This window comes from Plecotus auritus (assembly GCF_963455305.1).
Source record: "Plecotus auritus genome assembly, chromosome: 3".
In the NCBI taxonomy this organism is placed as follows: domain Eukaryota; kingdom Metazoa; phylum Chordata; class Mammalia; order Chiroptera; family Vespertilionidae; genus Plecotus; species Plecotus auritus.
The window spans coordinates 178,475,648-178,493,046 of record NC_137772.1 but is presented as its reverse complement, the minus strand read 5'-3'; the positions used below and the strand labels follow the sequence as shown (position 1 = coordinate 178,493,046).

The following is a 17,399-nucleotide window of genomic DNA, read 5'->3' as shown; positions in this document are numbered from 1 at the left end:
ACACCAAACAGGTTCTCCAAACAGTTTCTAAGAACTTCATCTTCACACTTCACCAGCCAGAGACATGCACACGTACGCAGCTGTTTCTAAGTCCTTTCATTTTTTTTCATGACAAGTGGCCCTCAAACCCTATCCTCAGTTCTTCTACTCCCACCACACCCCCAGTGACACATTTGGTTTGAAATCTTTGCAGATACTTCTGAAAAATTAAAGTAAATCGCACCTGCAGGTTCCCAGGCCAACTTATCCAAAATACATACTCTGGCCGGACATGACTTCCCCACGTGCAGAGGACTATGTTGTTTTGGTGGGCTACTAGTATTGTTGCTTGCTGTGTTAAACGATGTTGCCCCTTATAAATCCCATGTCCTTGGGGAACAGAGTGGGTGCACTGGCTCCTCTTGGTCCCTGCAATTCTCCATCACTGGCACAGCAGCCATTTCAAACACAAAACACATTTTTGTCAACAGTTACTTGGCTTTCGTTCTTGAGGTTCTCAGGTAAGGGCCATACTTGATGGGACCCCACTGAATGCTTCCTGAGAGCCGAACACCGGTTGATCCAGCCCCGCCAATTCTCCCATCTCAGGGCCTCCTTTAGGAATGGGAACCTCCCCCACCTGCTTTTTAGTAGAGAGCTGGCAAGACAGTGACTTGTCAGGTCACTCAACTCAGTAGAAGCAGCAGAGTGTAGCAGCTCATCAAAGGCTTTTGGAGCTAGCTGCCAAGGGTTCAAATCCCACCTCTCCACCAATGTGGCTTTGGGCAAGTTATCCCCTCTGTCAAATGGGGGTAACGGCAGTCCATCTCCCCTGGGGTCCTTAGAAGGACAAAGCAAATTGGTGTGCATAAAGCATTTATTTACAGCAGCACTTGCCACGAAGTAAGTGCTATGTAGTATGAACCATTTTTATTACCACAAGCAAGCCTTTCTTCATTGGGTTATTGCTGGCAAACGTTTTTTGTTTTGTTTTTCTCTTTGGAAATAACTCAGGAGGTTTTCTTTAAAGCCTTTTTTTTGGCCCTAGCCAGTTTGGCTCAGTGGATGGAGGATCTGCCTATGGACTGAAGGGTCCCAGGTTCCACTCTGGTTAAGGACACGAACCCGGTTGCAGGCTCCTCCCTGGCCTGGGGCCCTGGTCAGGGCTCGTACAGGAGGCAACCAATTGATGCGTTTCTCTCACGTTGATATTTCTCTCTTTCTTTCCCTCTCTCCTCCACTCTCTCTAAAAATCAATGGAAAAATATCCTCAGGTGAGGATTAACTAACTAAATAAAGCCTGCTTTTGCCGCTTCATTCCCAGCTTTCACCAAGTCTGTCGTACACCCCAGTCTTCTCTGTTCGCCTCACTTGGATTCTCCCACTTATTCCCAGTTAGGCAGCAGAAGGAGCTCTCTCCCGGAATCTTCTTTAGTTGGCATTTTGGGGCACACACTTTCCAGAGTTTCCAATAATATACTTTAAAAGTTTTTGATTTATGAACATCTGCCTTCACCTTCTCTCATTCTAAAGCGAAATAGATGATCATCACATTTCCTTCCAATTCAGCCTTGTGAAACCTCATTTTTCCTTTTTTTTTTTCATCCCAGCTCCCAGACTTCCCTTTGGGAGTGGGGTGGGTTGTTGTGGGGCCCAGGACTGAGGAGCTGGTGTCCTCCATGTCCAGTTGGGCCCCTGGAGGAAGCAGGACCAGGGGGAGAGCTGGGAAGGTGGAGACGTCACAAAGACAAATGCACTTTATTGATAAGGCAACAGCATTAGAAGGGATGAGGCAGAGACCCCATCTGGCCAGGGCCACATTGGGGGTGGGGGTTCTGATTCACATTGAGACACAGGCTGAGCTGTCCCTCACCTCCTGATGGGTCAGTGGGGTGACAACTCAGGGAAGGGAGGCAGGGGTTTGGGATCTAGATTTGCTCTGTCTAAAATCCAGCACTTCCCCCAAAGGATTGGGTTGGCCACTGGGGGAATGAGCAATGGGGTCTGAGCTCAAGCGTGGTGTAGTGAAAAGAGCACTGGACCTTAAGTCCCAAGTCGGGGTCCAGTCCTGGCGCTACTTCTAACTAGTTCTATGAGTTGGGGTGAGTCACGCCCTCCTCTAAGTGGCAGTTTTCTTTAATGAGGAGGCTGAATGATGTTAGCGATTTTCAAACCTTTTCTCCCACTGAACAGCAAGCTGGACCAATGTGTTTTGCAGCTAAAAATCAAATAACAAGGGTCTCCCCCAAATTTACAAAACAACAACAATAACAACAATAATTACTGTATAGAATTTTCACAATATAAGTTCTCCCCCCATAAATATCTCTTAATCAGTGGTGCCTACTACCCGCTATCTTAGAGTGTAGTAAGAAATGGAGACTGATTCCAAAAACAACTCACATCTAATAAACACAAGAGTCGGCCATAAGGATGGTATTCTGCAATGAGGAATGTGGCTGCCAGCTGTTTCCCACCTGAGGAAACACTAGGCACTGACGGCTCTGGCTGTGGTAAGTCGGGTTGCTCCCAGCATTTTCAGGGGACACAGATGCAGGTGGAAAGGTATCGTACTGATATGAACTCCTCCGTATTGAGACATCGAATATGGCTGTGTATACCAAACTCAAGAGACTATCTGAAAGACCCCCTGGAACTCCTGCGAGAACCCTTTATGTTGGTCCCACACACCTACACTGAGGAACCCCACCCCAGAGTAAATGGGCCTGAGTTCCCACCTCCTGGGCTGGGCTGGCTACGAAGAACACGAAGTTTGAAGTTATGTACCCCACCCCCACCCTTCCCGCCAGGCTCCTTATGACTTTGGGGTGGTGGAGCGAGAATAAGAGGGGAACCAGCCCCACACAACTCCACCCCTAAATGCTCTCCGACTAGGCACAGAGGCCAGCTCATTCTCCCGGCACCCACATCCTGAGGTCTCAGAGCACAGCAACTGGGTCTCCTGGAGGAATGGCCACCTGAGAACTACAGCTAGGTGGGCAGGGCGAGTGTGACTTAGGCTGTTGGGGTCTGGAAGGTCTTCACCTCCATCCCACCCACCAGGTGGAAAAGATATGGCCCTCACTGGTAACAGAGCGAGCACTGCTTCTCTAGACGATGGGGTGGTTTGGAGAGTGGGGAGATCTTTGGGTCATCCTTGGCCATCCTAGGGTGAGGTCCCACCAGCACCCGTGGCCACAGTGGGAGGGCCTGGGAGCATGCAGCAGGTTCTCTCTCTGGGGTGGGAGGTAAGGCACTGGCAGGGAGGGTGAGGACTGTGCCTGGTGCTTCCCTGCAACCTAGGGGCAACTCAGTCCTGCCACGCGGATTGTTGCAAGGAGAGCTCCTGCCTCAACTAACCTCTTAGATCCAGGCTGAGGAGCCAGGGACTGGTGACAGGGACAGCTGTGGCCACCATCCACTACTCTTCTGTGAGGCAGGGTTTGCCTGTGTCCCACCAACTGGGCCCTACTTTCTTCCCTCCTTGGCTCTCTCGGCAGGTGGGCTTTGGGCCAGTGGCCCAGCCATGGGGAGAAAGCTCCCTCACCATAGCTACTTCCAAGGAGAATGTTACCATGGTGATGGGAAGAAAGTGGGCTCTGAGGGAAAGGCAAGTGCACTTTGGCCAGAAGAGATGGATGAGGAGGGAGCTGTGACCTTAATCACCCTGTTTTTGGTCATTCTTGGCAGTGAGCATCCTAGACAGGCCAGGGATGGGAAGACAGAGGGAGAAGGCCCCATCATGGCATGCTGCCCTGAGACAGAGCAGCACAGACTGGTGGCAGGATGAGGTGGGGATAAAGTGGGGGTTGTGGCCAGTTCTTTATCATGGTGGTGCAGGGGAGGGAGATCCCCACTAAGCTCTGGATATGTGGACCTGAATCGGGGGGAGGTATGGGTATCTGTCCCTGAGGAATGGGTGTGTTTTTCCTGCCCACCTGTTTTTCCTTTCGTAACCCTGGGCACCAGCCAGCAGCCACTTCTGGAATGGAGGGGGCATTCCCAGGTGAGGTCCTGCCTTCAGCCTTTGCCCTCTGCCCCTACTTGAGTCTCTCTGTCAAATAAACAGCAACTCCTCATAACTGAGGTCTTAAGGGACTGGGGTCAGCCTGTGGCCTATAGATATCGAGGACCCGGTGTTAGGTTGGGCAGGGAGAAAAGGTGGGAGAGGAGGGGCTATACTTGAACGTGGGTGGGAAGGGCAGTCATCCCCAGGCCCGGTCACGCAGCCCTAGAGGAGCAGCCCCACCCAGGCACCACCACAGGGTGCTATAGTCAGGAGATCTCATTGCCAAACACCTCCAGGACGAGAGGTGTGAGCTTCATGCTGCACTCGGGCTGGAAGGAGAGGCAGCGGTACTGCTTGGAGTGCTCCTCGTTGAGGCTACGCAGGTCAGCCAGCTTCTGAATCATCTTGGCATAGAGCTGGTGGCTGCCTGGGGGTGGGTGGCGGCAGCGGATATAGGTCTGCAGTGTGTTGGACAGGCGGTCCTGGATGGCCTCAATCAGCGCAGCATCCTGCACTCCGGGACGGTCTGTAGGCACAGGGAAGCAGGAGGAGGAGGTACAGGAGCTCTGAGCTGGGTCCTTACTATTCAATCTCCCCACCACCCCTCGGTCCACACAGATAGACATCCAACTTCAGCATCCTCCTAGGTCACCCCTGAATGACTACTGACCTGTGACATCACAGTCCTTAAAGCCCCTCAACCACTTCCTACTGCATTTAGAATCAAGCTGCAGGTAATTTTATGGGCCCATCTTGGCCTGTCCCTCTATCTTTACAGTCTTTGGCCTTCAGATACACATTTATGTTCCCTCTACCTGGAACTCAACTCTTTATCATTGCCTGACTCTTACTGATCCTTCAAGGTAACAGTTTAAAAGTCTTTCAAGAAAGCCATTCCTGATAACTCCCTACCTCTATACTCTAGACTACAACAGGTTCCCTTCTTTTATTATACCCATCTGTAGTATCACATACTTCTTTATTTTTTAAAACTCTCATCACATTAGAAATTAGTTGTTAAATAGTATTTGTTTCAAGTCTTCTCTTACATTTCATGGGAGAGAAACCGTGTTTGCTGCTGAATCCCTATGCCCAGCAGAGTACTTAGTACCTGGTAGGTGCTCAATAAATCATTGCCGAGTGTATGTATGAATAAATGAGTGAATGCTGGCTGAAAAGGGGAGGGGAGCCTATATCCATTCCTTGGTTCCCCAGCCTAGGAAAGCACCCCTGGGTAGAAGTCACTTACTTGTTCCCTGAGTAGAGTCCAGGCTGAAACAGGGCTGCACCACTTTGGGCCTCATCACCAAATATAGCATCCTTAGGACCACAATAACCTCCTCCTCAGCCTCTCTCCCTCTTCCCATCCCAAACAGGTAGAAGAGTTCATGGATCACAGCACACTGCCTCCAAAATTAGTCAGGTATACTGTCTAGGCAGAACCATTAATCGGTTCCCAGTTTTTTGTGTTTTTTTTTTTTTGTTTTTTGTTTTGTTTTTACCCTGCCCCCTAGGAGAGCTCAGTGTCAAGGAAGTTCGGTGCTATTCGCACAAGAGAAAACCCTGAATATTGGGACTATCTAGGACTGTCTGTGGTCTGAGAAGCCCCATTTCCTGGCTCCCAAGAATCCCACCTCTGAATCACTAAAAGCCTCACTAGGTAAGGCCAAGGACAGTGGGGGGCCCCTCAGTATAGAAATACCGTATGAGCTTTGTAAACCCAGCAAAGTGGTTGTTTCCTGGTCTGTTTAAAATTTGCTCACTTCTCTCTTAAGACTGCCATGCTGGCTCTCATCAGGGCTTAATTTTTCATATTCCCCATGTCCCAGGTCCCTGAGTTCCTCATTACTAGGTCTCATACCTGGGGAGACAATGCAGATGGCCATGAGCAGGACATGCTCTTCCTCATGCAAGTTCAGTTTCTTTAAACCGATCTGGAACTTGATGAGCGGCTCAATCAGTTCCAGGCTGTGTCCAGCTGTGAGAGAGAATGGTCAGATGCTGTGGGCCGAACTGAGGAGACACCCATTGCACCCCACCTCACCTCCAACCCTGACCAGGCCTGACTCTTGCCTTTCTCTCCCTATTGCTACCTGAGCAGAGCCCATGACCCCAGAATGGGTGGAGCCAGAGTCGGGGAGCTAAGAGAGGGTGGAGACAGAGCCCAGACATACCTTTGGCCACATCACTGATGCGATACTTGTAGTCCTCGGTCCCACAGGTCCAGGACATGTCATCCATGGTGAAGGACTGATTGGAGCGTAACATGATGACTTCAATGGCACTTGATTTCAGCAGCACAATCTGGTCCTCAGCAGTCAGATCTCTGCCGGGGAGGGTAGAGGTGAAGGTTAGATCTGCAAATCATGCAAATCAGTGTAGTGTTTTGACAGGTTTGTACCTGCCAGGTGACCAGTATGTGGCCTGGATCCTCCATTGAGGAGCTTAAAGCCTGGTTGGAAAGAACAAGACTGTTTCTTGAGGAAGAACAACTCAAGACTGTATGACATGATAAGAAATGAAGTAACTCAGCTACTAAAAAAAAAAAAAAGAAAAACCCAGTGACTTGCCAGGATCTCCCGGTTCTAATCAGCCAGAGGTACTTTAGGGACAGGAGGATAGAGCCTGAGGAAGCTCCCAGGGTTATGACATGAATATGTGGTCTACAAATGTATGGCCAGAATCATCTTCAACAGCTCCCATGCTTTTCCCCACTCTCCCTCCTCCTGTCCTCCAGTCCTTCCTAGTAGTAAAGGTCAGCCAACTCTGTCTCTAGGACATCTCTGGAACCATTGTCCTCATTCCCACTCCCAGGTGATGGTTATAGCTCCATCATCTTTTTTAGTTGCCTCCTACTAGAATTCTGGAGTCAAAACTCTCGTGTCTCTCATTCATCTTTCTTACTGCTGCTACAGGGAAGTATCACACTCCTGTGCTTAGAAATCCTCACTGATTGTCAAATACCCAGGATCAAGCTTGTACTCTATAAATTGTCTCCAACCTGTCTTTCCAGCCTGTTTCTCATTGCAAACCCCACCAACCCACCATTCGAACAACTGTGGACCACTCCACATTCCGATGCTGTGTTCTCACACCACCATACCTCTGAGCATGTGTACCTCTGAGCATGTGTACCTCTGAGCATGTGTACCTCTGAGCATGTGACAGCTGCAGCCAAAACTGCCCTTCTTCTTCCCCCCCATCTGGTCCTCTTGATCCTACATCTGATGAGGTCTCCCTTGGAGTCCCCCACCCTCTGATTCTCTTCAATAGAATTGGAGACATTCCCTTACACCCCCTGCACATTGTTTGTCCTTTTCCCTTTGGCTTTGTTTTTTATATGCCTGATCTGAACCTTAACTGTAAGCTACTTAAAGGCCAGCACCACCTCTTAATTACCCACACACTGATCACTTAGCCCTGAGCACAAGAGAAGGTCAACAAATATGTGCTAATGGATCAAAAGTCCAATGACTTGTTCCACTATTCTGCATCATGAGCTGGGCTTGTCTGAACAATGACAATAAGAAAGCGGAGCCTGCAGATAAAATTGCTTCTGGTTTTTCCTGCCCTCTCTTCCTGACTGTATATTTCTGCCTGGATATCCTGTAGGTAGGTTGTCATCCTCTATGTGGCTATACTTTGGTTCATAAAAAGATGGTTAGGGTGACTAGCAAAGAGTCTACATTGAAAAAACCCCACAGAGTGGTAGAGTTGGAAGACCTCTCTTAGAGGCTATGTGGTCCATTGTCTTCTTCAGCATTCCTGACACATGGTTCCCACACAGCCTCCCCAGGATTCTCAAGCCAAGGAGCTCATGCCTCTAGATTCAGCCACAAACCTGTTAGCTCTTCATTAAGAGTCTTTATTCTATAACTCACATGGTGACACATTGCTTGTACTTCTATCTTCTCAAGGAACACAGAACCAGACCTTTCCATTAGCTATGGGCATCCCTTTAACCATTTAAAGAAAGCTACCATGTACCCCTTGCATCTTCTCCAGAATAGACTGCCCTAGTGGCACGGTCTCTAGACATCTCACCATCCTTGTCACTTTTCTCTAGATGCTCAATCCACATTTTAAAAAATAGAAACACCATCACTTGGGTTTTAATTCATTATATAACAAATACATGTTCATCATTACATCTTTAGAAAATACAGAAAAAATATAAAAACAAATAAAACTACTCATAACCACAATGAACATTTTGGTATATTTTCTTATCTTTTATTCTATGCAAATATATTTTTTTAAAAACATGCTCAAGTTCATAGTAATTCTGTGTCCCACTCCTTTTTTTCAAAATGTTTTTATTAATGTCAGAGAGAGGGTGATAGAGAGATATAAACATCAATGAGAGAGAAACATTGAGCAGCTGCATCTTGCATGCCCCCTACTGCGGATTGAGCTTGCAACTTGGGCATGTGCCCTGACCGGGAATCAAACCTGTGATGTCCTGGTGCATGGGACATGCTCAACCAACTGAGCCACACCAGTTGGGCCTGTGTCCCACTTCTTACATCACTAAAATTTCTTAGCCCAGTTCATAGGGGGTTAGATAATGTTATATTATATCAACATACTATAAGTTATTTAATCAGTCTCCTATCCACTTATTTTGGGACACTTACTTGCTTCTAATTTTTGTTATCACAAGTAATTTTGTGAGAATTATCTTAGTACATAACCCTTTGTTCAATGGCCCACTAAAAATTAATGTCCAGAAGTGGTCAAACATCCCATGGGTGTTTGGCCAGAGAGATTGCTAGGGAGACCACTGCCTATTGTGATCTGGACATGCTACTTGCATGAAAGCAAAACTAGAATGACCTTGAATTACTACCCAAGGCCTGAAAATACAGGGCATTTCTACGTGCAGCTCACAGCAAGGACTGGAACTGGTGGGAGTGAGGGTAGAGGTGGAGAAGTCCTAGGAGACCTTGTTCCTGCTATGACAGACACCAGCTCAGGCTCTGTCTTTCTCCCTGGGCCTGTGTAGTGTTTATACCCTGATCAGTTTTTGCACCTGAGGCCGCTTCTGGGCACCTGTGATGAGCTCTGGAAATGTGTCCCAATCTCGGCTTTCCCACCCCCCAGGGCAGAATCCAGCCCCTCCCACCTGTATTCCCACGGTCCCTCTAGCAGGCCTCTCTAGAGCTCTTATCTCTTTCCAACAGTTGTTCACACGTCTATCTCTTCCATCAGACACTGATCCTGGGAGGACAGAGATTGTGTCCTTGTCAACTTTAATCCCTCACAGTTTATGTAAGAAAGCAGCTGGTTAGATAGATGCACAAGTGAATGCAGAGGGAAGGGCATAGGTAGCACTCTGTCCCTCAGGTCTGAGACCCAGAACGGAGCCCCTGGGAATGGAAATGACAGTGAGGCTGAAGGCTTTTAGCCCACAGGGCCGGGCTCCAGCTGATTTGGCCTGAAACTGTGGTCCTTGACTCTCAGATCCAAAACTGCTCCTGGCCCCACTTCCTCCATGCATTTCTTTTGCAACACGGAGGGAGGGATATCGGTGGGGTGCAGACTGAGAGTCTGAGGGAGGGGAGGAGGGAGTCAGGAGCAGGCCCAGGCCACACCACAGCACTGTTTATACCCAACAGTCCATCCAGTTCTACCCCACTTTGGTCCCATGCCCACATTAGAGTCTCATCCTGTTCCCCCAACCCCCACCCACTCACCCACACAGACATCTAATCCTGCCCTCCCCACACCCTCCACCCCTGCCTACAGGCAACAAGATCAAAGCCACCAAAGACATAGCCACTGTTCTTTCACTTCTTGGAAAAACAGAACCCCTAAGTACAGAAACTGGCAGAACCGGAGAGCTGATGGGCTGGCCCCACCTGGGTCCCCCAAAACCTGGCTCTGGCCCTCTTCCAGGCTCCACATCACCTCTGTATCCATATCAGTGTGCCCCCAAGAGCTCTTGCCAAGGCCTGCTCCATTTCTATTAGAACACAGTCTGATTAGTGACTTCTCAAGTCATGCTGAGGAGAGGGAAGCCAATCCAAGCATGTCAGGATCAAGTGACACCGTTTTGGATCCATAACTGCACAGCTCCAGTACCTGCTCATGTACATGTCACTTTGGCCATGACTGCAAGGCTAGACAAAGGAACTCTGGAAATGAGGCTTGAAAGGGAAGAAAAGTGAAAGACTTCAACTCATCCTTGAGGAGAGAAATTGAAGAACTGGTAGTGTTATTTGTTTAAGGGTATATGTGCCGAGGTTAAGGGATAGGGGCCAAGGGCGTGGGAGAAAAATGGGGGTTTGGGTTACATAATGGAGGGGGCTGCCATGGGGTAATCTAGTTAAATGAGTGGCTTTCTTTTTGGGACCATTTCCCTTGTGTGCCATCCCAGCCACCACTTAGAATCGCCAAACCTTAGCATCAGATGGTCTTCACTCCCTGCCCCACCCACTTGGCGGGGAAGGATGGAACCTGCATAAATGAGAACTGCTTCCTTAAATTAAGATGAAAGCTGGGTGCTACCATGTATCCATTGGCACCTTGAGGTGTTTTTTTCCTCTGGCTGTTTACATAAAACAAGACTCTGGAACACATAGAGTTTGCAAACAATAACATGTAGAGTGGAGGAGAAAGCTGGAACTTGTACTAAGCGGAATGTGCTGTCTGTTCCAAGGAAAGGCTCTAGAGGGTAGATCCCAAGCCCAGCACAATGCTGAGCTCACAGGTGACAGCAGCTCGCTCCTGCCTGACTGCCAGAGTGCCCCGTACTTCCTTTGCTACAACCAAATGTACAATACAGTAAGTGTCTCACTGCCATTTGATGTTTTTTTCTTCTTTACAATTTTCCCATTAATTCTAGGGGAAGAGCATTGGAACATTCCTGGCATTTGGAGTGGTGAGAGGCATAAAATAACACAGAGCCAGCAGTCTTAGGGCAGAAACAAAGTGGGAAGTGCTGGGTTTTAGCCTTGTGAATTACCATTAGCTAGCTGGCGTTGTGGTAACTTAGATAGTAACTGATGACTTTTCTATGTAGCAGAGAGATTCACAAAACAATAAATGGTATCCCACTTTAGTTTCCATTCAGAGCTGGCCAATGTGAAATTGTTTTCTGGCTCCAGCACTGAATCTGAACATCAGTATCTAGGAGCCATTCTGTGACTGCTGCTACAATTGCAACTATTGCCATTACTTGAATGATGATAATATTGCATAATATTGATTTATTTTTATTTCTCAACCACACTGTATATGTATTTTATGACAATGTTCTAAATGAACTTTTAGAAAGAATGAGGATATGAATATACATACATATAGATATAATTACCCCCCAACTATCTAAAGGTGTCAACTTTTAACTATTTTAAGACTATTTGAGGTGGTAAAGAGGAGGAGGAAAAATAGCGGCCAAATAGGCAGATATGCCCTGCGCCTTGTCCCGGAGCAGATAGAAGAAGCAACTAAATTGAATAACATCCGCCCGGAATTGGCAAATTAGACACAGCTGGCGAGACAATTTGCAGCCAGGAAGACAATTTGCGCCTGAAAATGGTAGGATCAAGGATCTGAGCAGGAGAGAGACGCATGACCACTGGGCTGAGAGGGTCAGAAAGAAGTTGCACTGCACCAAGTCCGTGTCCCTTGGGGAAAGGCATAACATCAGACTGTGGAAAGGAAGTCCATGGGGCTGCTAGCGGCTGGGGAATCTAGATCTAAGTCCACAGCCACGAGAGGCTGCGTTCAGAAAGGCGACCTGAAGAACTGCCCAAGCTGCACAGGAGGGGGCAGGGGAGAGAGAAACTTGTAGTTGTGTGGTTCTTTTGCCTCTTTTGTCTTTGCTTTTATTCGCTAAACCTAGTTTATAGGACCTTTCTATTACAAACACTCACCCAAGGCTGTGGTGCAGGTGGAGGTGCAGATTTGTGGAGTCTAGAGAGAGGTGGTAGAGGAGAGCAGGACAGGGAGAGGTGACTGGTAATCTGGCACTGAGACATTCCTGACCCTCCACACCTAAGCAGGCATGTTTCCCCTGAAGAGCCAGCCCCTCCCAGCAGCTTCAGGGCAGCTAATACAGCCTACACCATGAGCTTTTCAAAGGAAACAAAGACTCTGAATAGCCCCAAAGAGCCCTCAGGGACTGAGTTGAAGAGGGGCCGTTCAGGGGCCCCTTCAGTCCCAGAAAGTAATGCAGCACCACCCCCACCTAAAGCCCTGTCAGAAACAGATGCTTGAGTGATTAAGATTGACAGCAGGCAGACAGGCAAAGTGGGCAGATGGTCCCGCCTGCTTGCAGCCAAGGCTGTGGAGATAGACACTGAAGAGTGGTGGATCGCTTGGAACTTCAACACGGTGCTGACTACCTAACAGGAAACTGAGAAGTGGCAGACAAAACAGAAGAATGAGATCTTAAGCCAGCCCCCATGGGGCATTAAAACTCTGCTGAAGTGAGCTACACTTCACTTTTTATTTTATGTTTTATCTTTTATTAAAACATTTTCTTTCTTTTTCTTTTACCTTTTATTTTTTGTATTATTTTTTTCTTCATTATATTTTTACTAGAGGCCAGATGCATGAAGATTCATGCAAGAATGAGCCTTCGTTCCCCTGGCTGCTGACACCACCTTTGCTCTGGCCGAAGCCGCCTTTCCGCCTTCCCATGCTGCCCAGAGGCCCAGAGCGGCTAGGGTGGTGCGGAATGCCTGAGTCATCGCCATGGCGAGGATGCAAGCATCCTGCCCCGCCCCTGACCTCTTGGCACCTGTGTATGCAAATCAACCTGCCATCTTCATTGGGTTAATTTGCATACTCACTCCTGATTGGTTGGTGGGTGTCACGAAGGTACAGTCAATTAGCATGTTACTCTTTTATTAGTGTAGATTCTTTTTTGTTATTTTATTTTATCTAATTTTTTTCTTTTTCCACCCTTTTCTTCCTCACTTCTCCCCTTTGCATCCTGTTTTCTCTTCTCCTGTCCCCATTTTAGTTTTTCTCTTTCCTTTCCTTTTACCCTTTGTTAAAAATTGATCTTCTTTATCTGCTTTATTGATGTGTTATTATTATTGTAGTCTCTGTTGGCTTACTCATATATCTAATTTCTTCTCCCCTGCTCCAAGTCCATGCACCTTTCTCTTTTCTCTTTCTTCACTAGTCAATTTTTTATGCTTTTATTTTCCTTTCCTCTCTTGCTCTCTTCTTCTCCTAATTGTTTAATTAGATTCAATCACTAAACTCAAGTCTATCTGCTCTCTCCTCTATTCTCCTTTTCCAAAAGTAAATTAATAGCTAAATTAAAAATTTTTTTTGTTTTATCTATTATTTTTCTTTTCTTCTTATTCATTTATTCTCTTTCTACTGAACTGTGATCCTTCCCCTATTCATTCAATTCCTTAATCTTACTTTCTGTATATAAGCTCTGCCTCTACAAATTCTGTCCTCCCCTTTTTCTGGGTGTTTGTTGTTTGCATTTTTTGGTTTATTTGTTTCCTTTGTGGTGTTTTCTCCCCATATATTTTTCTTCTTTTTCTTTTCTCTCTTATCTTTTTTTCTTTTCTTAATATCACTTTTTCTCTCTCCGAATTCTCTTTTCTCTGGTGGTCACTTTTATTGGGGTTATCGGTGTAGTGAGTACATTCGTGTTTTCTTCCCTTTGTGTTGTGTCTTGTCAAGTTGTATTTTGTGCTGTTCAGTCAACATGGTAGAGAGCCATCCACATAACTAGACACCCTGAGAGGAGACTCCATCCACGAACAGAACAATAATACTCAAGACCCAACTATACCAAGAAAATGCAAATATCCCAAATAGGGGGTATCCCTAGAATACTCAGCCCAGAAGACCTGAGATATTGCACCATTGGGTCCCACAAAACATCTACTATATAAGGCAAAGTAAAAAAATCTGGGTGGCATCGCAGTTTAATCTAATACATAGAAACAATCACAAAGGAACAACAAAAATGGGGAGACAAAGAAACAACCCCATATGAAAGAAAAGGAGGAATCGCCAGAAAAGAAAAGAAATGAAATGGAGGCAAGCAATTTGTCAGAGAAAGAATTCAGAGCAATGGTTATAAGAACACTGAAAAGGCTGGAAGACAAATTCAACAACATGTGTAAGAATCAAGAGGAAATGAAGAAGAATCAAGAGGAAATGAAGAATGACATAGCTGCAAAGAACACAATGGACCATTTCAACAGGAGACTAGAAGAAGCTCTGAGGACTGCATCAGCAAGTTAGAAGACAAGGTAGAGAAAAACAACCAAGCAGAGCAGCAACTGAAAATAAAACTTAAAAAGGAGGAGGAGAGCCTAAGGGAGCTTTGGGACAACATGAAATGAAACAACATCCACATAATGGGAATGCCAGAAAGAGAGGAAGTGGAGCAAGAAATAGAAAATCTGTTTGAAGAAATAATGACAGAAAACTTCCCTGATGTTGGGAACAAAAAAGTCACACAAATCCAAGAAGCACACTGAGTCCCAAACAAGATGAACCCAAAAGACCAACACCGAGACACATCATAATTGCATTGGCAAACATTAACAACAAAGTAAGAATCTTTTTTTAAAAAAAATATTTTTATTGATTTCAGAGAGGTAAGGAGAGGGAGAGAGATAGAAACATCAATGATGAGAGAGAATCACTGATTGGCTGCCTCCTGCATGTCCCCACTGGGGATTGAACCTGCAACCCAGGCATGTGCCCTTGACCAGAATCAAACCCAGGACCCTTTAGTCCTCAGGCTGACACTATATCCACTGAGTCAAACCAGCTAGGGCAAAAGTAAGAAACTTAAAGGCTGCCAGAGAGAGACAGAAAGTTACCAACAAGGGATCTCCCATTAGGCTATCAACTGATTTCTCAACAGAAACACATCAGGCCAGAAGGGAATAGAACGAAATATACAAAGTGATGCAAAGTAAGGGACTGAATCTAAGAATACTATACTCAGCAAGGCTATCATTCAAAATTAAAGGTGAAATCAGGAGCTTCACTGACAAAGAAAGGCTAAGGAAGTTTATTACCACCAAACCAGCAATGCAAGAAATGCTAAAGGGTCTGCTGTAAAAAGAAATAAAAAGGGAAGAAGGAACATAGGCATAAAGAACAAAGCTGTCAACAAACAAGTACCTATCAATAATAACCTTAAAAATAAATGGATTAAATGCTCCAATCAAAAGACATAAGATAGCTGAATGGATAAGAAAATATGACCCATATATTTACTGTCTCCAAGAGACCCCCCTCAGAATAAAGGACTCACACAGACTGATAGTGAAGGGATGGAAAAAATTTTTTTCAGGCAAATGGAAATGAAAAAATAGCAATACTTATCTTGGACAAAATAGACCTCAAAGTGAAGTCCATAACAAGAGTTAAGGAGGGCCACTTCATAATACTAAATGGAGCAATTCAACAAGAGGATATAACTCTGGTAAACATATATGCACTCTATACAGGAGCACCCAAATACATAAAAAGACTTCTGGAAGATATCAAGGGAGAGATAGACAGCAATACAATCATAGTAGGGGACTTTAATATGCCATTAACATCACTGGATAAATCCTCTAAACAAAAAATCAGCAAAGAAACAGCAATACTAAATGACTCACTAGATCAAATGGAATTAATTGACATCTTCAGAACATTTTACCCTAAAGGTACAGAATATACATTCTTCTCAAGTGCACATAGGACATTTTAAAAATATATATTTTTTATTGATTTTTTACAGAGAGGAAGGGAGAGGGATAGAGAGTTAGAAACATCGATGAGAGAGAAACATCGATCAGCTGCCTCCTGCACGCCCCCTATTGGGGATGTGCCTGCAACCAAGGTACATGTCCTTGACCGGAATCGAACCCGGGACCCTTCAGTCCACAGGCCGACGCTCTATCCACTGAGCCAAACGGTTAGGGCCACATGGGACATTTTTAAAGGTAGACCACATATTGGGACACAGGCAAAGTCTCTTCAAATTCAAGAAGATAGGAATCATATTAAGCATCTTCTCAGATCACAATGGCATAAAATTAGAAATCAACTACAATGAAAACAATGAGAAAAAAATCAAACACTTGGAGGCTAAATAGCATGCTATTAAACAATGATTGGGTTACCAAAGAGATCAAAGAAGAAATAAAAAGCATCCCAGAAAAAAATGACAATGAAAACACAACAATCCAAAATCTATGGGACACAGTGAAAGCTATTCTGAGAGGGAAATTCATAGCACTACAGGCCTTCTTCAAAAAAATAGGAAAAACGGTAATAAATTATATAACCCTACCATTTAAAGAATTTGAAAGACCTCAACAAGAAAAGCCCAGAGTAAGCAGAAAGAAGGAAATAATAAAGATCAGAGAGGAAATAAATGACACAGAGACAAAAAAAAAAAAATACAAAGATCAATAAAACCAAGAGCTGGTTCTTTGAAAGGATAAACAGCATTGATGAACCTCTAGCCAGGCTCACCAAGAAACAAAGAGAGGACCCAAATAAACAAAATCAGAAATGAAAGAAGTGAAGTAACAACTGACCCCACAGACATACAAAGGCTTGTAAAAAAAAAAAATACTACAAACAACTCTACTCCAACAAGCTGGAAAACCTAGATGAAATGGACATATTGCTAGAAAAATAAAATCTTCCAAAACTCCATGAGGAAGAATAAAAAAACCTGAATAGGCTGATAACTACTGATGAAATTGAAGCAGTAATCAAAAAAACTTCCAGCAAACAAAAGCCCTGGTCTGGATGGCTTCACAGGGGAGTTTTATGAACAGTGGCATTCAGTCCCATTCAAAGAAAAAACTAAACCTATCCTTCTCAGATTATTCAAAAAAATTCAAAAGGAAGGCACACTTACAAGCTCTTTCTATGAAGCCAGCATTACCCTGATCCCAAAGCCAGATAAAGACACCACAAAGAAAGATAACTACAGGCCAATATCCCTGATGAACATAGATGCTAAAATCCTCAACAAAATTCTAGCAAATCAGATCCAGCTTTACATTAGAAAGATCATACACCATGACCAAGTGTGATTTATTCTGGGGATGCAAGGCTGCTACAATATCCACAAATCAATAAATGCTATACAACACATAAACAAATTGAGAGATAAAAATCACATAATCATATCAATTGATGCAGAAAAAGCTTTTGACAAAATCCAACACCCTTTCTTGATAAATATTCTCAGCAAAGTGGGACTAGAGGGATCATACCTCAACATAATAAAAGCCTTATATGACAAACCTACAGCCAACATCATACTCAATGGGCAAAAACTAAAACAGTTTCCCCTAAGAACAGGAACAAGACAGGGATGCCCCCTTTCACCACTCCTGTTTGACATAGTACTGGAAGTACTAGCCATAGAGATCAGACAAGAAGAAAAAATAAAAGGCATCCA

At 45.1% G+C, this 17,399-nt stretch overlaps 1 protein-coding gene across 3 annotated transcripts in view; it reads right to left on the bottom strand.

The window, feature by feature from the left end:
- Positions 1 to 1,711: 1,711 nt before the first annotated feature.
- Positions 1,712 to 17,399, bottom strand: part of VDR (vitamin D receptor) — a 77,905-nt gene continuing 62,217 nt past the window's right edge. The window contains exons 8-10 of one of the 3 annotated variants that reach the window (XM_080660733.1): positions 6,163 to 6,314; positions 5,850 to 5,966; positions 1,712 to 4,514 (exon numbers count right to left, since the gene is read on the bottom strand). In XM_080660733.1, the coding sequence (XP_080516859.1) occupies positions 4,255 to 4,514; positions 5,850 to 5,966; positions 6,163 to 6,314 (529 nt within the window). In that variant the 3' untranslated portion in view covers positions 1,712 to 4,254. Of the gene's footprint in view, positions 4,515 to 5,488; positions 5,967 to 6,162; positions 6,315 to 17,399 lie in introns of those variants that run through there. The other 2 variants (XM_080660732.1, XM_080660734.1) reach the window with 2 other exon arrangements.